General features: G+C 35.5%; 1 protein-coding gene and 1 non-coding gene across 15 annotated transcripts in view; one reads left to right on the top strand and one right to left on the bottom strand.

Annotated features, from left to right (window-relative positions):
• The window catches only part of LOC141395239 (CUGBP Elav-like family member 1-B), a 569810-nt gene that overhangs the window by 351940 nt on the left and 192363 nt on the right, over positions 1-25507 (bottom strand). For all 14 annotated transcript variants that reach the window (XM_073970819.1, XM_073970825.1, XM_073970829.1 and 11 more), the window contains one exon: positions 15036-15084. In XM_073970819.1, the coding sequence (XP_073826920.1) occupies positions 15036-15084 (49 nt within the window). The remainder of the gene's footprint in view (positions 1-15035; positions 15085-25507) is intronic.
• Positions 4971-5042, top strand: TRNAA-UGC (transfer RNA alanine (anticodon UGC)). Its single transcript has one exon. It is a non-coding gene; the product is annotated as a tRNA-Ala (tRNA).

Raw genomic sequence — 25507 nt, 5'->3', positions numbered from 1 at the left:
TAGATCTTAGGTCTCATGGTCTTTCATGGGAAGTACTCATGGTCTTCTATGGGAAATCATCTTGGTTTTCTACTTTTAATGTCTTAGATCTTAGGTTTCATGGTCTTTTATGAGAAGCTCTCTTGATCTTTTATGAGAAGAAAGGCCTCTTGGTTTTCTATAAAAAAGCTTCTAGTCTTCAATGAAAAGACCTTTAGGCCTTCTTAACCTTATGCCTTTTATGAGAATACCTCATGGTCTGCTGTGGGAAGTAATCTTGTTCTTCTAGGAGAAGACATCTTGGTTTTCAATAAGAAAACTTCAAGTCTTCTATAAAAAGACATTTAGGTCTTCTAAGAGAAAAGCCTTAGGTCTTCTAAAAAAAGACCCTTAGGTCCTCATATAGAAGACCTCTTAATCTTCTATGAGAAGACCTCTTAATCTTCTGTGAGAAGACCTCTAGGTCTTCTATAAAAAACTTCTAGTCTTTTATAATAAAACCTTTAGGTCTACTATGGGAAGGCCTTTAGGTCTTCTATGAGGTATTCTCATGATATTCTATGAGAAGACCACTTGTTCTTCTAGGAAAAGTTCTCTTGACATTCTAGAAGAGGACACTTGGCCTTTTATAAAAAGACTTCTTGGCCTTCTAGGAAAAGACTTCGGGAATTTTATAAGAAACTCTCTTAGTAATATACCTCTTGGTCTTCTTGGAGAAGATTTCCTGCTGTTCTTCTTTGTTCTTGAACTTCTAGGAAAAAACTTCTTGCTTTTCTAGGAGAAGAACTTTCGGTCTTCTATGACAAGACCGCTTGGTCTTCTACCTTCTTTGTGTTGTATGAGAAGATTTCTTGGCCTTATATCAGAAGACCTCTCAATATTTTATGAGAAGGTTTATTTTTCTTCTGTGAATAGACATACTGACGTAATGGTCTTCGATGAGTAGACCTACTGATCTCCTTTGAGAGAACCTATCGATCTTTTATGATAAGACCTTATTTTCTTCTATGACAACATTTTTTATATTCTTCGGCCCTATGCGTAAAAATTGAACACAACAAACGGAATAAACCAGCTCCATTTCCCTTTTTGCCTTTTCTTCATTGTAGAGTACATATTGTCCTTAAAATGTTCTCTGGGTTATTATGCTAGATCTATTTCAGTAAAGTATATGTGTACTAGCTATTCTGCCATGGCCACACACTTTTATTGACTTAGCATAAGATTAGTTCTGTAGTTGAACACTCTTAAGCAACTGTTTTTGCCAAATCTTCAGCAGTTGTATGTTTAACTAAGAGAGGCATACATCGGCATTCAATTTCATGTTAATGGGTTACAATCTAAATCGAGTTTCTGGTTTTAATGGTAGTTCCGAGTAATTCCTTTATTGGCTGTGATAGAAATGCTTTCTTCAATTAGGGAAAATTTTCATATAAATTTCTACCAGCCGTCAGGTTTTTTTTTTGCAAAGAATCTATGGCATAGATTTTAATTTTGTATTTGTTTAGCATACTTTTAGGCGTTAGTTTTAACATTGGTACATAATTACTTTAATAGTCCGGTCAAAATAGACATTGAAATAGCAAAAATTCCCACAAAGCTGAATTTTGGTGGAGAGCTAGGGTTTACCATTAGAAGCAACGTCCTAAAAGTCCCCATCGATCCCATGTGTGCAAAAAAAAATATTCGGGGTCAAAGGTCAAAATTTAAGGGTTTTTAGGTTTTCGGATTTATTTTTTGAAAACGGTTGATCGAATCAGAAAGTGACTAAAGTAAATATTGTAGGCAGAAAAATTATCTACAAGTTTGACCCTTATAATTTTTTTCTTAGAAGGAACCATTCTTGAGATATAGCTGTTCTAAAAAACACATGATTTTTATGCACTTATAAGGGAAATGTGCACATATTCAGACGAACCGGCTAAAATAAGCGAAGTAATCGGGTCTGTCCCCCCAAAAAATATATATTTTCTTGAAGAGGGAAATTATAGCTATCTTTTAAAAAAAATTCCAACAAAATCGGAGTGTTTTTAGTAGAGTTATTCAATGTTAGAGTCATTTTATGCAAAAATAGCCCATTTAACCCACATGTATAATCGAAAGCCCAACGGGAACGACCCCAACGAAAACTCTCCGATTTTTTTCAAGTTTTGTCCGAAGGCAGGGTTTGTTGCGCTGATTACGGAAATGTATAATTTTCAACGGTTGCGGATCCGGTTCGCCGGTTATTAGACCCGAAAGGCCAAATTTAAAAACCGGGTTAGACCCGGTTCTACTGAACCGATTACTGCAAAGTGGATATCGTTTGAAAGCTTATGGAAGTATCTAACACATAGTGTCGTTACTTTAACCGGTTCGCCTCATAATGTAGTTACGCGGCTAATTTTTTATTTGACTTTTAGATCGAGATATCTCGAAAATGGTAAGTCGTTTTTAAAAATCATAAAGACCGATCTTGTAGACAATTATTGAATCTACAACTTTTACTTTAGCGGGCTTTTGCTAAGTATTACCGTTTTTGAGAAAAACTAAAAAAACTGAATAATGCCTCCAAAAATGACCTTTGACCCCGAATAACTTGTTTTGCACACATGGGATCGATGGGGACTTTTAAAACGTTGCTTCTAATGGCCAACCCTAGCTCTCCACCAAAATTCAGCTTTGTGGGAATTTTTGCTATTTCCCCCTTATACGCATGTCTATTTTGACCGGACTATAAGTGCGTTAAGGTAAGGTCACATTAGGCAAATATTTGATCCAGTGACCGGCAGTGTGCGCGTACTGAGATCAAGTGAGCGTAAATAATGCACTGAAATTTCTGCTCACTTGCTCTCAAAAAGCGCATACTGCCGGTCGCTGGAGCAAATATTTGCCTAATGTGACTTACCTTTACCCTACGCAAAAAAACGTTAAACATATTAAATTTATAAAAGAAAATATGTTTAAAATATCACAAATAGTATACTCTCGTAGTTTCTGGAACAAAACAATTGTTTTCTATAGCCTAGACGTAATTATGGTTGTATATAAAATGGGTTTTTATATCCTACAAATTCGCAATCCAAATCATATATTTTTTTTAATTTCCTCGTCTCCCATTCATACCAAATCCGTAATGGTACATGTAGTTAATCGTGATGATAAAACAAAGATGTAGTTTCAAAAAAATCAAGAAAATATCCTAAATTTTGAGGCAAAGCTGGCAACAAAGACATTGGTCCAAAGACCAATGTGAACAAATGTACACCAAACCCTTTTTTTCAAATTTGAAAATGATGCTTTATTCAAAATAAATGTTATATGCCATATTTTCATAAAAATGATTTATTACTCTTGGAGTCTAGATTCCTAAAATAAATTTTAATTACACACATGAGCGCTTTTGGCCATAATGAAAATTGAAATGTAAATGTAAAACTTCCAAATTGAACAGCTCCCCCCGTTCTACTTCAATCACAGGCCAACGAACAAAAGGAAAGCAAATTTCTTTGAAAATATGTACTACCACGACGACTTGCATGAATCAAAACCACAAACTATTTTCCAATAAAAGATTTTTCACAAAACAAGAAAAAACTTTTATTATTTATGAAAATTGATGTTCTATTCAATCAATGAGAGAGCAGCAGCACATCTATAAGCATATGAACACAAAAAGGCAATTTCTAATTGATAGCCATTCATTAATAATTGGAAAATTTTGCATATCATATGAATGTCTAATATTAAACAAGGGTGGGGGATGTTGATTTGGAAGAGAAAAACTTTTTGGCAAATTTTAGAAAATAGTTAGAAATAACATCATATTGCTTTTATAATATATTTTGTTGTAAGACATATTAGACGCATTCAGAAAGGGTGAAGTTCAATTCAATCTTTACAAATTTAAAAGAAAAAATCCATTTCATTCATTTGTAATTACTTCGAAATAGATTTCATTCTTATTATTGGTTGCATTGATTGTGACTTTTTGCATACATCAGAAAGGGAGACTCTTAGTTTAGGAGTAATTGCATTTATCCACAAACATAGACTGCATGTAATGACACCTCTATACGTTCTATCTAAATCCTATAGGAATCATATCAGTTCCCTATCATACATACAACACAAAAGGATGTTTAGCCTCTTCGCATTTATCTTCATATCTTTCGTTCAATTCAAACTTATACTTTTTTCTTTTCGGAACTGCCTGCAATTCGCTTTGAATCTATAATATCATTTGCATCATCAATTTTTCAACCCAACCCTATCTATGTAAGAGTTTTAGATACATATGTATGTGTGTATTGTAACTATGATTCTATTATGTGATTGTCTAACGTACGAGTGGATAGATATGTATACACGTGCAACAAGGATTAGCATTCCAAACTGCCTAATACTTTATTGCTGTTATAGCTTAAATTTTTCCATATGATTGTTTTCTTTCGTGCGTTTTCACTGCGTGCAGCTATAAATTGTGAATTCAATATCAGTGCTGTTCTTAACTTAAAACGAATAAAAAGAAATATATACGACTAGGAACATCTGAAATTTGATAGCATGTATACCAGCATGAGGCTGGACTTGTACTCTCATTGAACACAATTAAGATCATTTGTATGTATGTATATGTATACACAATTCTTCATTGCCATAAAGATGTAAAACTTACCCTCTGTTTTTGTAAGAAAATTTTCTTCCTTTATTTTTATAATTATTTAGGCATCGATTGCTCAGACTCTAGATTACGTAGAGACCTCAACCTATACATGTTCCATATACATATAGCTATGAATACATCATTTAAAAATCAACGTTCTATATTTTCTCATAGGCGAATGAATTGGGATACAAAATTTGACAATTCGTTTAAAACGAAAAAAAAATGCTACAAGAACTGGGGGTTTAATTTAAAAATTACACTCAATTCCAGTTTTATATTCCACCATCTAATAGAAATGCTTACGGTTAGTTTGGCAACATAAAGTGACACATATTTTTCATCGGGGGATGTAGCTCAGTGGTAGAGCGCTCGCTTTGCATGTGAGAGGCCCCGGGTTCAATCCCCGGCATCTCCATTTCTTTTTCATACCCTCCACCGTAGTGTGCCGCTCACTTGAATAGAAAACAACGTACCAAATCTTTTGCAACCTCTATTTTTAAGAAAGATATGAAGCGTAGAAGCTTTTTATTTATATTTTTTACAGTGTTTTATTTAAATTGCTTTGGTGTCCGTTTAGTCAAATCTAGTAACTTATTTTCCACACAGTTGCAGTTGACCAATCGAACCAAAACTTTGCACACTTTTCAGATTTGGATGACAATACATGAATATGAAACCAAAACCAATACGGGTAAATTTTTTCTTATAGTCCCCATATAGCGGTACGACCCGATTTTGGTTCAAATTTAGTAACTCATTTTCCACACAGTTGCAGTTGGCCAATCGAACTGAAACTTTGCACACTTTTCAGATTTGGATGGCAATACATGAATATGAAATCAAAACCAATATGGGTCCATTTTTTCTTATAGCCCCCATATAGCGTTTCCACCCGATTTTGGTTCAAATCTAGTAACTCATTTTCCACACAGTTGCAGTTGACCAATCAACTGAAACATTGCACACTTTGCAGATTTGGATGACAATAAATGAATATGAAATTAAAACCAATATGGGTCCATTTTTCTTATAGCCCCCATATAGCGGTACCGCCCGATTTTGGTTCAACTCTTGTAACTCATTTTCCACACAGTTGCAGTTGACCAATCGAACTAAAACTTTGCACACTTTTTAGATTTGGATGACAATAAATGAATATCAAACCAAAACCAATGTGGGTCACTTTTTTTCTTAAAGCCCCCATATAGCGGTACCACCCGATTTAAAGTATTTTAAGGATTCTATCTTCATTTTTAGGCCGAATACGCTGTAATTTTTTGGCATTTGGGGCTCCGAATGGTACAGAAACTTCCTCACCAAAAATGTGGAACATTTGACCTATGTTCTGGTATAGCCTCCATATAACGGTACCAAACGATTTCAATTATTTTAATGATTTTTCCTACATTTTCGGCCTACATTGGCTATAATTTTGTTATGAGTTTCTTAGTGATTAAAAAATTTAATTACTGAAAAGTTAAAAATAAAAAATAATTTAAAAACAAGTAAGAAAATTCTATAGTCGGACGGAGCCGACCATGGGATACCCTATACCACTATCCTGGACAATCGCTCTCCACGGAACTTCTTTTCAATGATTGTGAAAATTTAATTATCAAATATCAGAGGTGTAATGTATAATACTTATGACCAAAACCAAAAAGTTATCTAGCATGACAAAGACATTTTTGTAGCAGAAAAGGAAAATTTAGTTCACACAAACTAAAATGTAATGAAACCCACTTATGTAGTACTACTACTTCCGTTGTTTAACCGCTACGTTATTGAAATGTTTACCAATTTCACATAAAAGTTTCAGTCCATTTAACCAGCTAAGTATTATCTGATCTTCATGTTGGTTTGTACGCTTATTCTTCATCATAAACTCAAACTTTGTTTAAAATTTTGCGGGTTATTATTTTGACCTACAGAGCCGCTAAAAAATTGGTTAAAATTATGTTTTTGGTCCATTTCATCCGCTGAACATTTCACGATCATCACCAAAAACTAATCATTTCTATTCTGGCCCGAACTCAACCTCCTTAAAAAGTTCGTTACAATCGGTCCATATTTGCGGCCTTAAGCTTGTTTACAATTTTTAATGGACGAACACACATCGCTAAATCGCTTTATCTCGTCGAGATATAAATTTTGGCATACCAAATAAGGGATCTAGGACGAATATTTCGTGGTGTTACATAAACTTTTGAAGAGACGATATGTAGCATGGGATAAAATTGTGGTTCTCTACACATAACCTATTATATATTAGGCAGTATGCCCGTTATCTAGCAAACACTTCATTGCAATTTACATCAGAGGAAAGGTCAGTAGTTTTTTCATATGTAGGCTACTTTGCGAAATATATATGTCCTCAAGGAATTAAAATATCGACCAAAAATAAAATTGTTATATTTTCATACGAAATTAATGGTCCATTTCACCCGCTAAAGAATATCAGATCATCATTCAAAATTGTAGGCATCTTTTTCGACCTATACTCTTACCCGGTGCAACATTTAGTGACTATTGATGTATAATTGCGACTTCTAGCGAGTTTATTATTACACTACAAACAAATAACGGAATATATTAGGCTGTAACGCTGTTATCTGCACACCAACATAATTAGCATCAATTGAAAGGTCAAGCGTTCCACTTTCAAGTATATATCACTTGTCCCGAATGTCACTTCCAAGAATTAAGATATAAGCAGTATATAAAAAATTTTCACAATTTTCACACAAAAGTTTTGGTCCATTTAACCCTCTAAATATTATCCGATCACCATCTCAAATTGCAGTCTTCTCCTTTGTGATATACTCTTACCTTGTTAAGAATTTCGCGTTGATCGGACTATTATTGCGACCTACAGAGCCGCTACAAAATTAGATAAAAATTATGTTTTTAGTCCATTTCACCCGCTAAATATTTCTCGATCATCACCAATAAGAATAGGGATCTATTCTGGCCTGAACCCGACCTCCATACAAAATTTCGTGACGATCGGTCCATAATTGCGGCCTGGAGCGTGTTTACAATTTATAATGGACAGACGGACGGACACACATCTCAAAATTGCTTTATTTCATCGAGATATGCAGATTGGTATACCACATTGGGGGTCTCCGACGAATATTTCGCGGTGTTACGCGGTGTTACCAAAACAACCGTATAATCCCTTTCCACATTGTGGTGTAGGGTATAATTAAGTTACAGTGTTTCATTTATAAATCTACTTAAAACTAGAATATAATTGTTCATGATAGAATCTCTCAAATAAAACGCTTGCATTTGGATTAAAAATTGTGACAATATTAAACGGCAAGCGTTTTAATTGAGAGATTCCATCTGAAAAATTATTTTCTAGTTTTAAGAACATTTATAAAGAAAACATTTTTTATTATTTAATTATTTTTTATTATACCCTACACCACTATGTGGTAAGGGGTATTATGTGTTAGTGCATTTGTATGTAACATACAAAAGGAAGCGAGATAGACCCATAGTTCCTTCTAGGGATATACATAGAATCACTTTCTGAGTCGATTTATGCATGTCCGTCCGTCCGTTCGCAACATACAGGTCGCATTTGCTGACCGATTTCGCTGAAAATTGGGGAATACCATTTTTTAGCCGTCGGAAGATCAAGTTCGAAGATGGGACATATAGGTCCACGTTTTGGTATAGCCCCCATATAACGGTACCCCCCGATTTACGATATTTTGACATTTTCAGCTACATTTTCAAACCGATTTGGCTATAATTTGACATTTAGGGTTCTTAAGTGTCAATAAACATATATAACAAAACATAGGTCCAAGTTTTGGTATAGCCCCCATATAACGGTACCCCCCGATTTGCGGTATTTTGACGTTTTTAGCTACATTTTCAGACCGATTTAGCTATAACTTGACATTTAGGGTTCTTAAGTATCAATAAACTTATATAACAAAAGTTGTGGACATAGGTCCACGTTTTGGTATAGCCCCCATATAACGGTACCCCCCGATTTGCGGTATTTTGACGTTTTTAGCTACATTTTCAGACCGATTTAGCTATAACTTGACATTTAGGGTTCTTAAGTATCAATAAACTTATATAAGAAAAGTTGTGGACATAGGTCCACGTTTTGGTATAGCCCCCATATAACGGTACCCCCCAATTTACGGTATTTTGACGTTTTTAGCTACATTTTCAGACCGATGTAGCTATAATTTAACATTTAGGGTTCTTAAGTGTCAATAAACTTATATAGCAAAAGTTGTGGACATATGTAGGTCCCCGTTTTGGTATAGCCCCCATATAACGGTGCCCCCCGATTTACGGTGTTTTGATGTTTTTAGCTACATTTTCAGACCGATATAGCTATAATTTGACATTTAGGGTTCTTAAGTGTCAATAAACTTATATAACAAAAGTTGTGGACATAGGTCCACGTTTCGGTATAGCTCCCATATAACGGTACCCCCCGATTTACGGTATTTTGACAGTTTTAGCTACATTTTCAGACCGATTTAGCTATATTTTGACACCTAGGGTTCTTAAGTGTCAATAAACTTATATAACCAAACTTGTGGACATAGGTCCACGTTTTGGTATAGCCCCCATATAACGGTACCCCCGATTTGCGGTATTTTGACGTTTTTAGCTACATTTTCAGACCGATTTAGCTATAACTTGACATTTAGGGTTCTTAAGTATCAATAAACTTATATAAGAAAAGTTGTGGACATATGTAGGTCCCCGTTTTGGTATAGCCCCCATATAACGGTGCCCCCTGATTTACGGTGTTTTGATGTTTTTAGCTACATTTTCAGACCGATATAGCTATAATTTGACATTTAGGGTTCTTAAGTGTCAATAAACTTATATAACAAAAGTTGTGGACATAGGTCCACGTTTCGGTATAGCTCCCATATAACGGTACCCCCCGATTTACGGTATTTTGACAGTTTTAGCTACATTTTCAGACCGATTTAGCTATATTTTGACACTTAGGGTTCTTAAGTGTCAATAAACTTACATAACCAAACTTGTGGACATAGGTCCACGTTTTGGTATAGCCCCCATATAACGATACCCCCGATTTGCGGTGTTTTAACGTTTGTAGCTACATTTTCAGACCGATGTAGCTATAATTTGACATTTAAAGTTCTTAAATGTCAATAAACTTATATGACAAAACTTGTGGACATAGGTCCACGTTTTGGTATAGCCCCCATATAACGGTTCATTTAAGTTCATATTTTCGTATAGCCCAGATACCTCCGAACTAGCTGTTAATGACATTTGAAGTTCCCACGTTATGTACCGATTTTCGATATTTTGAAGATTCTAGCTAAATTTTTTAACCGAATTAGGAGTTATTTGACATTAAAGGCTCCCATCAAAAACTGTCAACATAGGTCCATGTTTTATTATAACTTCTATATAACAGTACCTCCCAATTTCTGGCCCACCAAAAATTGTCAACATACATAGTTAGATATAGGCACCATAAAAAAGGGCCTCCCGAATGAAGCATAAATGTACATAAACATTATCTGACATTTTAACGTACCCACTTAAAGTTGGGGACAGGAATGAAAAGTAATTATTCCATTTTAGTTCAGAATATTTTATGGTGGAGGGTATGAAAAGTTCGGCCCGGCCGAACTTAATGCTTTTTTACTTGTTTTTTCATGAGTTTGGAATAAATTTAGTCTTTCACTTGTATTCAAATCCGACTTATATAAGAATCATACAAAAACAAAAAAAACAAGTAGGAAAAGCGTTAAGTTCGGTCGGGCCGAACTGTTTATACCGTCCACCACAAATTTCAGCCATTTCGGTAGATTAATGTGGCCACAACCTTCAAAATACCGAACATCGGAAGGTACCGTTCTATGGGGGCTTTATGATGGCGTGGACCTATACCTAAAAATTTCTGGGGGAAAGTTTTCTAACCCCAACGAAGACTAAATACCAAATTTCAGCCATCTCGGTGTGATAATGAGGCCAAAACCTTCAAAATACCGAAAATCGGGAAATATCTTTCTATGGGGGCTATATCAAAACGTGGACCTATATAAACATTTTAAGGTGGAAATGTTTCTTAGCCTCTGGAAACACAAAATACAAAGTTACAACCGATTCTGTTGTCAAATGGGACTAATACATTCAAAATATATTAAAATGACGCGTACTTTATATGGGGCGTTATATAAGGGCTATACCAAAACGTGGTCCTATATAAACCAACTTTGGTAGGAATGTTTTTTGGCCTCTGGAGACACAAAATACCAATTTACAACCAATTCGGTGGTAAAATGGGACAAATATCTTAAAAATTCCTTAAAACGACGACGAGTCACGCGTCATTTTGTATGGGGGCTACACGAAAGCGTGGACCTACATAGCCCGCTTTCAATACCAAAAGTCCTACGTACATGTAATAGATTTTCCCAAAATTTCATCCAGCTACGTCAATCCGTTCGGACGCTAGAGTGATTTCCACAGACGGACGGACATGGCTATATCGATGTAGAATTGCACGCTGATCAAGAATATATATAGTTTGTGGGGTCTACAATGATTGTTTCGAGTAGTTACAAACGTAGTGACAAACTTAATATACCCCCATCCTATGGTGGAGGGTATAAAAAAAGTAATAAATTCAACTAAAATGTTTCGCCCCCTTTAAAACTTCGGTATACAGAAAGATTGTATTAGAATATCAATCAAGGAATTCTAAAACAGGCATTTCCAGTAGTGAGAAGTATGTCCGGATTTCCGAGGTGGAAATTTTATCACGAGTTTTTAAACTTTTACACACCTCGGAGTAACAAAAAATTTACATTTGTTCAAAAGAAATGCAACTGTCTTGAAGGTGCCGCCATATTATTTAACCGAACTAGCTGTAATTAGACATTTGCGGGTCTTATTAGCCCTAACATTTCTCCATCAAACATTGTCAACATATATAGGTCCATGTTTTGGTATACCCCCTATATAACGGTCGCTCCCGATTTTCGGTATTTTAAGAATTGTAGCTAAATTCTTTGACCGAACTACTTATTATTTGACATTTGAGGTTTCCAGTGTTTACAAAACTTCTCCAACAAAAATTGTCATCTTTTATTAATTTTCTCTTTGGAGTTGAGCTGGATATAAAACTTCTCAACAATAATTTGTCAGCATAGGTCAATGTTTTGGTATAGCCCGTACAATACCATACTTCCCGACTTTAGGTGTATTGAGGAATTTATCTACATTTAGTCCGAGAGTTATCGTGCACTCAAGGCACTACACATGGTGCCATTGGTTTTTTACAGTCTTCGGTCTATTTTCTCAGGAAGTACTAGATTGTCCCTGAAAAACGTGTACATTTGTATACAACATTTCTCCGAAATTTTGCGTGGGGGGTACCCGAAGAAATTGACACATATAGTCCATATTCGAACCTGATCTATGTCTCGTTGAAGCATTACGATGTGCAAAGTATGGGCCACATCGGTTACTGCTTTCCACAGTTATCGTTTACACCATTTTCGTGACAAGTTTTGAACGTTTGTGCGGAGATACCTAACGGAGTGGACCAATATTGCTCATCTTCGAAGTTAAACTAAGTTTGGACAACAATTTAAAAAGGCCCGAATCAGCTGATCCGTTCGAGGGTTACCATACGCTTATCAGGAAGTATAGACTTGTCACTGAAAAAACGTGTACCTTTGTGTGGGGTGTACCCGAAAAGAATCCAATATTGGAACCACATCAATGTCAGGGAGAAATTTCACGATGTGAAAAGTAAGGAACAACTTGATTACTCCCTTCAAGAGTTATCATGAGCACAATTTTTCCGTAAATTTTTGAACTTGTGTGGGGTAGGTACCTGACCGCTTACTTCCAACAGATATGGAACAGCTCGATCCTCGATTTTGTTTGTTACCATAACTTTGTAAACTTATAACCAACTTTAAATTCCAAAGGCAGCATTTTTTATTACTCTGCAATGGGTTTCTATTACGGAATTAAAAATCATATTGGTCTTTTTCGACCAATACATTCCGATTTGTTGTTGCATTTCACATGACAATCTTTTAAATCCATATGGATGTTCTGAAAACAGTAGAGTTGGATAATGTAGTTCCTAGTTCACTGTACTAGTTCCAAAACGCATGAGTAATGTCATAACATAAAACGTATACGTAGTTTTTCATACAAATTATATGTGCCATAGGAGCTACGCAGCTAAAGTAGATATTTCCAGATAGTTCATTTGTCACAACTCTAAAAAACAGAGACAAATAGACGCCTATTTCATATACATACTAGGGTTATGACTTTTTGACATTTTTCCTTAAAAATGATTTCCTGTAGCAGAGATGAATGAACTTTTGCCTATTAATCACTATGCTATCGTTTATTCCATTGAAATATAAAAAAAGTTCAGGCACAAATCGATTTTAAAAAAACGGTGGACTTGTTCGCGGAAAAACCATTTTATTGGACAAAACATGATGGGTTTCATATGAAATTTTGACGTTTTTCATAATTATTTTTAAAATGTTCCATCTTATCAGCATCCGAAGCACTCGATTGTATCCGTCGAGGTTGTCTGTGTCATAGTCTATCTTATTGTGAAGAAATATGACATAACTACTCGACTCCTATTGATATTCCGAGATGTTTCAAATATCTGTCAATTTAAACCCTTTAACGCTGTTATTTCGGTGTCCGCGAAATAATTTATATGTTTTCTTTGGTGAAAAATTATTAGAAAGCCTTACTTTATCGACTGAAAGAAAAGTCGGTGTTAATATCTCAAAAATTCGCGAAAATAAAGTGACTGTTCTATCCTGATGACCAAAAATAAATGCCTATTTTTCATAGTACGATCGGAAAATTGATCAGAAAATCATTTCGCGAAGAGCTAGAAACATATTTTTTTCTGTGTTTGATACGTAACATCATAGACTTTAAATCCCCACAAGACTAAAAACGCAGATTCATTCGTTTTGGGATAAATAAGATAACATTAACAAAAATGTAGGTGTTCTATTCTACTGACGTGGAGTGTATATATGAAATGAAAAAAAAAAATTTTTTCAAAAAATTATTTTTTGTTGCACGTATGAATAAATATAAGCCTACTAATAACTATAATAACGTTTATTTCATTCAAATACATATTAAAAAAGTCGCTAAAAAAAGTCACTTTGAAAAAATTTTAAATTTTTTGTTTTTTGTTCAAAAATTATATTTTTGAATAAAAGCGTTTACGAAATTTTTACGATTCTCAGAATTGAAGAAAAATAGTGAGAAATAAATTTTATGTCATTTTAATTAACTCATGTGGCTCTGAAGTTTATTTTCAATTATATATCTGTTTTCTGTGACTTCAATAAATTGTCCATAATTTTGATAAATTCAAATTTTATGATCATTTTGTGCGTGAGGTTTTTTCACCGAATCACCTTATAATTAAGATTTTATGTAATCTTATGGCAAAACTCATCACGCTATGATACAGGGATATGAGGTTGTAAAAAAGTCATAACCCTAATACATACATATCCACCAGACAGACCTTGCATAAACACTGACGTAACCCACCCAGCAATGGCAAGCAACCAATTTTTACAAGTGCAATAATCTTTCAAAGATGCGTAGTGTGCAATCGATGAGATTGTAATTGTAAGTATGAGCAAGCAAAAAGATAAACAGAAAAAAAGGAAAAAATCCATCAGCCTAAAACCGTAATGGGGATCTGGGCAAGTAATCAAAGGATAGGCAATCATCCAATATGATTGCCAACTCCGAAAGGCAGCAGCAGTTTATGCACTCCTACAAATGTCTACAAAAAACACTTTGTTACAAAATCCTCATATACACGTACATAAAAACATACATACATATGCATGTATATTCATTGTAGAAGTGTACAACATGACTGCTTCCTTTAACAGGGTTTTTTCCGATTGCTTTGCTTGATTCTCGTATACGGTAACTATATTCTAGTTACAATCTTCCTGGCAACTTTGTAATATTGATTTTTTCCAATAACGAATGTCAGCGACGCAACCTCCTACCAATGAATTCAACTTCCATTACTTTTATAGCCAAGTCCGAACTAGAACTGATATTACTTCTACAACTTGCATGTGAATGAAAAAAACCATTGTTACTGTTATTGGGATTAATCTCCTTGAAGGCTTTGCATCTTTAACTGAAAAAGCTTTTAACACAATTCTGCATAAACATCGTACAAAATTTCAGGTAATCTATAGGCCTTAGTAAGAGATCGGATGAGAAATCATTATGCGTCTTGTCTGTTACGACTACCAAAGACATGTTCGCTCGTATGAATATAATTTCTAGATGGATTATGAAAGATTGAAAAACATACAAATTTGTGTTTACTCACCGTTACGATTTTCACTATCAGCCGGCTTCATTTGTATGGGATGATGCATCTGTAAGGAGAGAAGGATGATAAAGAAGAATATATATTATTAGTATTGAATTAAATATGTGATTATTTAAATGTTATGAAACACAGTTTTGTGGTAAGTTGTTATAGGGAAATGGGATTCCTAATCAAATAGATCAGTTACTATCAGGTAAATAGTAGTATTGTTTTAACAAGCTCATTTTTATACAATTAAAATTCAATAACAAATTTAAAGAGGAATTCAATAAACAACGTACAACGGTACAACAATTTTCAGGGACAAGTCCATGTTTCCTGATAAAGTTGCCCTAACGCTGTAAAAACCCCTATGACACCATGTGTAGTGGCAGGAGCGACTGTCGAAAGGATCAGCCGATATTTTGCCCAAACTCAGTTTAAGTTCGAAGATGGGCAATGTCGGTCCACTTCTTCCGATACCTCCTCAAAATTGAAAAATGTCACTAAAATGGTACGCACGATTATTCTCGAATGGATCAACCGATTTGGTCCAAAATTTGGCATTCGTAATTATACCCTCAGCCTTTAGGCTATGAAGGGTATATACACTTTCATATGGGCAAAATGTGCCTCATCGAAATAATGGTTTTAGACCCCAAGTATGTTTGGACGAAATTTGTTTCAGACAATTTGGAGTCGATTGAGCAATGTCCGTCCGTCTGTCTGTCAATCTGGCTGGCTGGAGCGCACGATAACTCTCGAACGGATGAACCGATTCGGTTCAAATTTCGGCTTTCGTACTATTTTACCCAAACTTAGTTTAAGTTCGAAGATGGGCTATATCGGTCCACTCCTTCCGGTACCTCCCCCACAAGAGTTCGAAAATGTTCGGAAAATTTGTGCACACGATAACTCTTGAAGGGAGTAACCGATTTGATTCATACTTTTCCCATCGTGAAATGTGTACCAGACTTAAATAAGGTTTCAATATGGACTCAATCGGTCCACTCCTTCGGGTACCTCCCACACAAAATTTCGGAACAGTTCAGTTTAGGACCATCTCTCGAATCGCTTTGATTTTTGTTTTAGCAACTTGTATTCACTGCCCTCCATACGACGGTACAAATTTCATCAGGGGCAAGTCAATACTTCCTGAGAAAATAGCCTGAAAGGTGCAGAAAACCGCTATGACACCGTGTGTAGTGGTTGGAGCGTAAGATATCTCTCGAACGGATCTGCCGATTCTGTTCAAAATTTGGCCTTAGTAATATTTTGTCCAAACATAGTTTAAGTTTGAAGATAAGCTATATCGGTCCACTCCTTCAGGTACCTCCCCCACAAAAGTGCAAAAAAGTTCGGAAAAACTGTTCGTACGGTACCTCTTGAAGGGAGTGGCCGAATTGGTCTATACTTTACACATCCTAATATATCTACCAGATATAGATCAGGTTCAAATATAGACTATATTTGTCCACTCCATCCGGTACCTCTCACACAAAATTTCGGATAAGTTCACTTTAAGACCTGATATCGAATCACTTTGATTTTTGTTGAAACAACTTGCATTCGCTGCCTCAATTACGATGGTAAAAGTTTTTTAGGGGTAAGTCCATACTTCTTGAGCAAACAGCCCGAAGAGTGTAAAATAAATATAAAAATAAAAAAATAACGGTCAATGTCGATCCACTCCTTTTAGTATCTCCTCCGCAAAAATTTGATCTTTAATCCTAATCAACATATTTGTCAGTTCAAAGTTAAAAATTTTTAAAACCCCCTAAATACATACGTATTTTGGAAAAAAAATTGTTTCAATATACACAGGCTGAGGGTATATCTCTGTCGGCAAAGCCGACTGATACTTTGGTACTTGTTCTTTGTCTAAACTTAGTTTAAGTTCGAAGATGGGCCATATCGCTGCACTCCTGCGAAAACATCTACCACAAAGTTAAAATTTTTTCCGCAAAAAGGTGCCCACGATAACTTTCGAAGGCGGAACCCGATTTGGTCCATACTTTACACATCTTGATATTAATACAAGGCATAGATCAGGTTCCAATATGGACTATATCAGTCCAATCCTTCGGCTACCTCCCATACAAAACTTCTGAAAAAGTCCGCTTGTATTCGCTGCCCCCATTACGAAGTAGAAGTTTTTAAGGAGCGAACTGTAGTGCCTAGACCGCACGACTACTTACAAAGTGGTTACAGCCTTGGTATTTTTCCAAAAACTATCTTCCAGAAATTTTTCGGTATAGGGTCCAAGTTTTGATATAGGTTTTAGTCACATTTCTTACCGAAATGTCTGTGATTTCGTAGTTTTTCTTCTCTGAGGCTACAAAACTATCTCCCAGAAATGTGTCGGTACAGGATCCACGAACGGTGCCGTCCGATTTTCGGAATTTTCAAGGTTTTAGCCACATTCTCCTACCGAAATGGCTGTCTACAGAGAATTGTGGGTATAGATGCACATTTAACAATAGGCCACATAGAAGAGGCATTGCGGATTCTCAGATTGGAGGCTACAACGATAGCTTGGTATTTTGGATTCTCAGTGGGTAGAAAAGCTGCACGAAGAAAATATTCAATATACATAGGTTCATATTTTGGTATATACCCAAGGCATCTCCAAATGTTACGTGTTTTGAAGGTTGTACTCTAGGGCGGCCCAAAAAAATTCAAATTTCTGCAGGATTCGTTTTTTAAACACAGCCATGAATTGGTAAAGTTTTTTATCGATTGGACCATAAATGCGGCCTTTAGAGCATTTTCATGACAATTGACTATTGGTCCCATAAAAATTACTATGGAAACAAAGATCCCTCTGTGGGCACGGGTCAACGTTAACCGATCGCCATAAAATTTCATATAAGTTTTTTGGATCAAATGGAAAAAAATTAGGGAGTAGGCGTTAAAAAAACAATTTTGTAATTTTTTGGGCCATGACTGTAACACGGTTTTAAGGATTCTGGTGAAGGATATACAAATTTAATCATTTAAAGATCTTCTAAAAGATACCCTGCGGGTCTTCTATAAAAATAAATGCCGGTCTCTTATAAGAAGATATTATTGACTTATTTATGTAGACATAATACGATTTCTTGTGACCTTCTGCAAAAGTCACCCGGTCCTCTCTTCAAAGTCTTCAGATTCTCTCTGGAAAGAGGATCCTCCGGCCTCCTTTATTTTGCTATTCTGGCCTTCTTTAAGGAGTTATGGTCACTTAGTGAGCCCAAAAAAATAATTGGTCATGCATTTTTTGCTGAAAGGTCAAACCTTGAGCTACCTTAGGATTTTTTTATTGAAAAATCTTACATAGTTTTCTGGCATAGCGGTGTCCACTGTCGCTCGAAAACAAATAAATCGACCAGCATATATTTTTGTGGGGTTATTAAGAATAATAATAATCTTGTCCTTAAGCGAAAAGGAATTTAAAAAAATTTGATTTTAACGAAAAAATGGAAGGTTGGATAAATCCGTATTATTTTCAATTTGCAAGTGACCATAACCCCCCAATCGGGCTAATGATGATCTCTAAGCAATCCTTCGGGTCTTCTCCAAGAAAATCTAGTTGTCTTCTATATCAATCCCTTTTGCTTTTCAATAACAATCCCTTCCCTATTTTTCTTCGATACGAATATTATTTGATCTTCTGGACGACAGTTTGTTATTCGATAGGAAAACCATTAGATATTCTTCCATAGGAAGATCTATTGGTCTTCTATACGAATACTAATCGGTCCTTAATAGGATGGTAATCTGGTTTACTGCAGGATGACCACTTGGGATTCTTTATGAAGAACGTGTGGTAGAAAATTTCGTATTTTATAAAAAACAAGTAAAAAAGTATCAGTCGGCTTTGCCGACAGAGATATACCCTCAGCCTGTGCAAATTGAAACACTTTTTTCACAAAAAACGTTTGTATTTAGGGGGTTTCAAAATTTTGGTCGTATGAACCGACAAAAATGTTGATTAGGATTGAAGTTCAAAATGTTTGCGGAAAAGGTACTTAAAGGAATGGACCGACATAGACCATGGGGGTGCCATAGGGGGTTTTTACACCCTTCGGGCTGTTTTCTCAAGAAGTATGGACTTGCCCCTTTACCATCGTAATTGAGGCAGCGAATGTAAGTTGCTTCAACAAAAATCAAAGTGATTCAATAGCAGGTCTTAAAGTGAACTTATCCAAAATTTTGTGTGGGAGGGATGGAGAGGACAAATATAGTCCATATTCGAACCTGATCTATATCTGGTAGATATTATGAGAATGTGTAAAGTATGGACCAAATCGGTCACTCCCATCAAGAGTTATCGTGCGCACAATTTTTCCGAATATTTTTGAACTTTTGTGGGGGAGGTACCGGAAGGAGTGGACCGATATAATCCACCTTTTAACTTGCACTAAGTTTGGACAAAATATTACGAAAGCCAAATTTTGGACCGAAACGGCATTTCCGTTCGAGAATTATCTTGCGCTTCCACCCATAAACGTGGTGTCATAGGGTTTGTTTTTCAACTTTCAGGCTATTATTTCAGGAAGTATGGACTTGCCCCTGAGGAAATTTGTACCTTCGTATAGGGGACAGTGAATACAAGATGTTACAACAAAAACCAAGGCGATACGAGAGCAGATCCTAAACTGAACTTTTCCGAAATTTTGTGTGGGAGGTACTCGAAGGAGTTTACCGATTGAGTCCATATTGGAACTTCATCTAAGTCTGGTAGAAATTTCATAATGTGCAAAGTATGGACCAAATCGGTTACTTCCTTCAAGAGTTATCGTACGCCCAAATTTTCCGAACATTTTCGAACATTTGTGGGGGAGGTACCGGAAGGAGTGGACCGATATAATCCATCTTTGAACTTGAACTAAGTTTGGACAAAATATTACGAAAGCCAAATTTTGGACCGAATCGGCAGATCCGTTCGAGAGTTATCTTGAGCTCCAACCACTACACACGGTGTCATAGGGTTTTTTGTAACTTTCAGGCCATTTCCTCAGGAAGTATGGACTTGCCCCTAATGGAACTTACAGCGTCGTATAGAGGACAGCGAATACAACTTGCGTAAACAAAAATCAAAGCGATTCGAGACCAGGTCCTAAACTAAACTTTTCCGAAATTTTGTGTGGGAGGTAACCGAAGGAGTGGACCGATTGAGTCCATATTGGAACTTCATCTAAGTTTGGTAGAAATTACACGATGTGCAAAGTATGGACCAAATCGGTTATTCCCTTCGAGAGTTATCGTGCGCACAAGTTTTGCGACAATTTTTGAACATTTGTGGGGGAGGTACCTGAAGGAGTGGACCTTTATGGCCCATCTTCGAACTTAAATCGAATCTGGACAAAATATTTCGATACCCAAAATTTGAACCGAATCGATTGATCCGTTCGAGAGTTATCGTGCGCACCAGCCAGCCAGACAGTCAGACAGACGGACAGACAGACAGACAGACGGACGGACATTGCTAGATCTACTCAAAATTGTCTGAAACGGATATCGTACAAACATACTTGGGGTCTAAAACCATTATTTCGATGAGGCACATTTTTGGTCGTATCAAAGTGTAAATACCCTCTTTAGCCTAAAGGCTGAGGGTATAAAAAGCCATTTGGTCTACTATAGGTAGACAATTTTGTGTTCTAAAGGAACAGCATTTGATCTTCTCGAAGAAGAGCATTTGGTCTATACACACTATGTACTCCATAGCAATACCATAGCAATTATTTGTAATACATAGCAATTACTGGTATTACCAATTGGTCTTCTGAATATGTTCTTCTATAGGACGACCATTTGGTTTTCTATGGAAGACAAATTGGCGTTCTAGTGGGACGAATTTGACTTTTTAGATTATTATACCTATTTATTGGTCTTGCACGGGTAGACTTAGTCATTTGGTCTTTACTAGGATTACCTTCTGAAGAATGGCAGTTTAGTCTTCTGAAGGAGGTCTTCTAGGGGAAGAGACTATTTCTATAGAAATATGCAAGTCAGGGGTTGTCTCCTATACTAAGCCCTTCTGGTATTGTAGGAAGACAATGAGGTTATTGCTTCTATAGTATTTTTTTCTTTTAAGTTAAATTAAAATTATACCCTCAGCCTTTACGCTAAAGAGATTTTGGTCCCAAAGTAGGTTTTGACAAAATCCGTTTCAGACAATTTGGAACTGATTTACCATGACCGTCCGCCTGCCTTATTACGCACTATAACAAATTTTGGGTATCGTAATATTTTGTCCAAACTTAGTTTAAGTTCGAAGGTAGGCCATACAGGCCCACTCCTTACCGTTCCTCCCCCACAAAAGTTAAAAAATGTTCGCTAAGATGGTGCGCACGATAACTCTCGAAGGGAGTAGCCGAACTGGTTATAACTTTGCATATGGTAATATTACTTCCACACATAAGTCGGGTTCGAATATGGACAATATCGGTCCACTCCTTCGGGTATTTCACATACAAAATTCAGAAAAATTTAAATTTAAGAGCTCCACTCGCAACGCTTTGAAACATTTTCCGTCAGGATGTCTTTGTGGCCCTCTCTTCGACGGTATAATTTTTTCGGGAGCAAGTCCGTACTTCCTAAGATAATGACCTAAGAGCTCCAAGAAACCCTGACGGCACCAACTGATTGGTCCAAACTTTGCACATTGTATTATTTCATCCAGTAATGTATCAGGTTGAAATATGGACTCTATCGGTCCCGTCATTCGGGTACCTGTCACACAAAATTTAGGAAATGTCCAGTTTGAGCACTCATCTCGGATCTATTTGAAAATTTTTGCAGAATGTTGTTTTCACTGTGCCTATTACAACGGTAAAATTTTTTCCGGAGTAAGTCCATACTTCCTGCAATATAGCCCAAACTTGTAATACAAAATCAAGATATTTTACATACAGCATAATAATTGAGTGTACTTATTTTCTTTAGGCCCGAGGCTGAGGATATATCTCCGTCAGCACAGCTACTACTTCTTTTAGTATACCTTCTGCTCAAACATAGGCATACATACATACATATTTTTCCATACGATCCCGAAGGGACACGGGAGACTTCTCTCATAGCAATGAATGCACGCCGATTCATATTGTAAATGAGCTCTTTGGTCTGGTACATGCTCTAGTATTACCTTAACATTGTTCATTGTAAGTACAGTTTCTTAAAGACAATTCCAATTCAAAGTTGTTGTGAATTTGCTATGAACAACTTCGCTGTTGGTGGTGTTGTGCTATGTTTGATATTTATACCCTATACCACAATGTGGAAAAGGGTATTATTATACCCTATACCACAATGTGGAAAAGGGTATTATAAGTTTGTTTTGGTAAAAATTCATGTAACACCACGAAATATTCGTCCCATACCCCTTATTTGGTATGCCGAAATTCATATCTCGACGAGATAAAGCGATTTAGCGATGTGTGTCCGTCCATTGAAAATTGTAAACAAGCTTAAGGCCGCAATTATGGACCGATTGTAACGAATTTTTTAAGGAGGTTGGGTTCGGGCCAGAATAGAAATGATTCGTTTTTGGTGATGATCGTGAAATGTTCAGGGGATGAAATGGACCAAAAACAAAATTTTAACCAATTTTGTAGCGGTTCTGTAGGTCAAAATAATAACCCGCAAAATTTTAAACACAGTTTGAGTTTATGATGAAGAAGAATCGTATAAACCAACGTGAAGATCAGATAATACTTAGCGGGTTAAATGGACTGAAACTTTTGTGTGAAATTGGTAAAAATTTCAATAACGTAGCGGTTAAACTACGGAAGTAGTAGTACTAAATAAGTGGGTTTCATTACATTTTAGTTTGTGTGAATTAAATTTTCCTTTCCTGCTACAAAAATGTCTTTGTCATGCTAGATAACTTTTTGGTTTTGGTCATAAGTATTATACATTACATCTCTGATATTTGATAATACAATTTTCACAATCATTGAAAAGAAGTTCCGTGGAGAGCGATCGTCCAGCATGGTACAATAATACAGGTAGCATTATCAAGCCAGCTGATGGTAACATAATGTGTCAATTGCATTTAATTGAAGTAAAATTTTGTCATCTTATGTTACCAACAATTGCTGATGCGGCTACCTGTGTATTTGTACCATGTTGTCCAAGCATAGTGGTATAGGGTATCCCATGGTCGGCTCCGTCCGACTATAGACTTTTTTTACTTGTTTTGAGCTAAAAATAGAATATACCTGTACTTCCCTTGGGGATTTTCGCATTTTTCATGTCGACCGTTCAACCAATAATTTCCTAGTATTTTGGTTTCTATAAGAAATCCCAAATGTTTACCATATTTTTTCTGCAAATCTTTTATACAAATCAAACTGCTGCAAATGATTGGCGTATGTGGTCTCTTCAGTTAAAACATGTTGTGCGTTAACACAGCACTTAACTTAATTTAGATGAATAATGCCCTTCAACGTCACCTTACTTGCTTATTAAATATTCCGTTACACTTTACCCATCATTAAGCACTTAATTCTTCAGCTTTATCATAGACTTGGGCGGGGGGCGTACTATGCAAACAATCCGTCCTCCAATGCGTAGGCATAGCCAACTTCAGCACAATATTGCAGCCAAAGGATACTCCTCTATAAAGTTTATATAAAGTGGAATGCGTGTGTACAATAGGGTTATAAGTTTTCGACATTTTTTCTCAAAAATTATTTCCTGAAGCACGGATTAATGAACTTTTGCCTATTAATCACTAACATAACTTTTATTCCATAGAAATATAAAAAAATTCACGCACAAATCGATTAAAAAAAAACAATTTTTTTTTGAAAAAATTTATGAAATAAAAAAAAATTCTCAAAAATTATTTCCCCTTGCGCGAATGAATAAACTTAACCCTACTAATAACTAAAATAACGTTTTTTCCATTCAAACATTGAGAAAAGTCACAAACCGCACAAACCGATTTGAAAAAATATTAATTTTTTTTAATTATATCTTTCAAAGAAGCATTTACGTTATTTTTATGGTACGTAATTTTTATGTTGTGTCAGTTTGGTTATCTCATGAGGCTCTTAAGTTTAATTTCAATTATATATCTGCTTACAGTCACTTCAAAAAATTTCTCATAATTCTGATAAATTCAAATTTTAAAATCATATTGTGCGTGATGTTTTTCACCGTATCACCTTATAATTAAGATTTTTTTATCATATGTATAAACTCTTCACGCTATGCTATAGGGATATGAGGTTGTAAATAAGTAATAACCCTTGTGTACAATGTACATAAGTGGATGCATACACACACTCACAAATGTATGTCCCATGTATTTGCATATGAGTGTAAATGGGGTGTATTTATTTACAGTTCCAATAGCTAAAGTACAATGAGAACGAAGCGGTTTGGGGCTCTAGTTGTTTACCTTTTTACACGTTTCATTACATTTCTAAATAATGAATCCTGTCGATTGTTGTTGCATGACAGGCGGTTAGCCTGTCGTCATTTTCGGTTATTGTGGTTAGCCGTTAATGTTTTTGTTTATTTTGTTTATCGGTCACTCTTTCTCCAGATCTCCTTTCATCCATTTTTTTTTAATAATTAATGCCATTAATTGTGTGTGTGTGTGCGCGTAATTAATTTCAATGTCCTGGTCATCATTTTAGACATTGCACCTACGTGCATATGTATGTGTGTATATACAGGACATGTGTGTGTTCTTGTCTGACAGCTTAACCTGTACAACGTTTTGTTATATAATTAATTGTATTTTAATTACATTTTTGTTTAAACTAGAAAACAATTACACAACAAATGTATGTGATGCATTGGTGAGTCGAAGGGAGTGCTAACTTAAAATAGATTGGATAGAAGGGGTGCAATATACATATGTTCGCTCCTCCCGGAACTATGATGTTCATATTTGAATGACGAACAATAATATAATTGAAGAGTCGAATATGTTACTCGCCACACACATTTTGTCCCTCTCCTCAATTTGTAATGTTTCTTTGGTCCCATTTTCTTGGACTACTTTTCTTCTGTTCACCACATCATTAGAATTTGTGGTACTATATTACATAAAATTCATATAAAGTTCAAAGTGAATAAGTCAGTATTAGAATGTACAATAAAGAGGCACGGTGCGCCTAACCTTAAAGAAAATGTTGTAGCAGTCAAAAACCTCTACAACATTTTTTTAGTCCTATTTCACAGAAAAAACAAATTCATTAAATTTTTTAATATGTTCAAAAATTGTTTCCAATGTTCAAATTTTTACATTGTATGAACCTAATTCATAAAGCAACATGGGATATATGTCTATCTTCTTTTGCAAAATATGAACCAATTCATTCATTTCAAAATAATCTTCTTTAAGCAAGAAAAATTTACTTTTATTCAAAACTCTGTTTATATTTTTTATAAATTTATTTTTTCTTTATAAATTAGTTTTTTTTTATTTTTTTTATTGAAATTAGTTTTTTTTATTTTATTTTGAAATTAGTTTTTTTTTTAATTTT

This window comes from Musca autumnalis, unplaced genomic scaffold (assembly GCF_047663935.1).
Source record: "Musca autumnalis isolate F117 unplaced genomic scaffold, ASM4766393v1 scaffold_2, whole genome shotgun sequence".
Taxonomy (NCBI): domain Eukaryota; kingdom Metazoa; phylum Arthropoda; class Insecta; order Diptera; family Muscidae; genus Musca; species Musca autumnalis.
The sequence above is the reverse complement of the archived record's forward strand: the minus strand, read 5'-3'. Positions and strand labels throughout refer to the sequence as shown.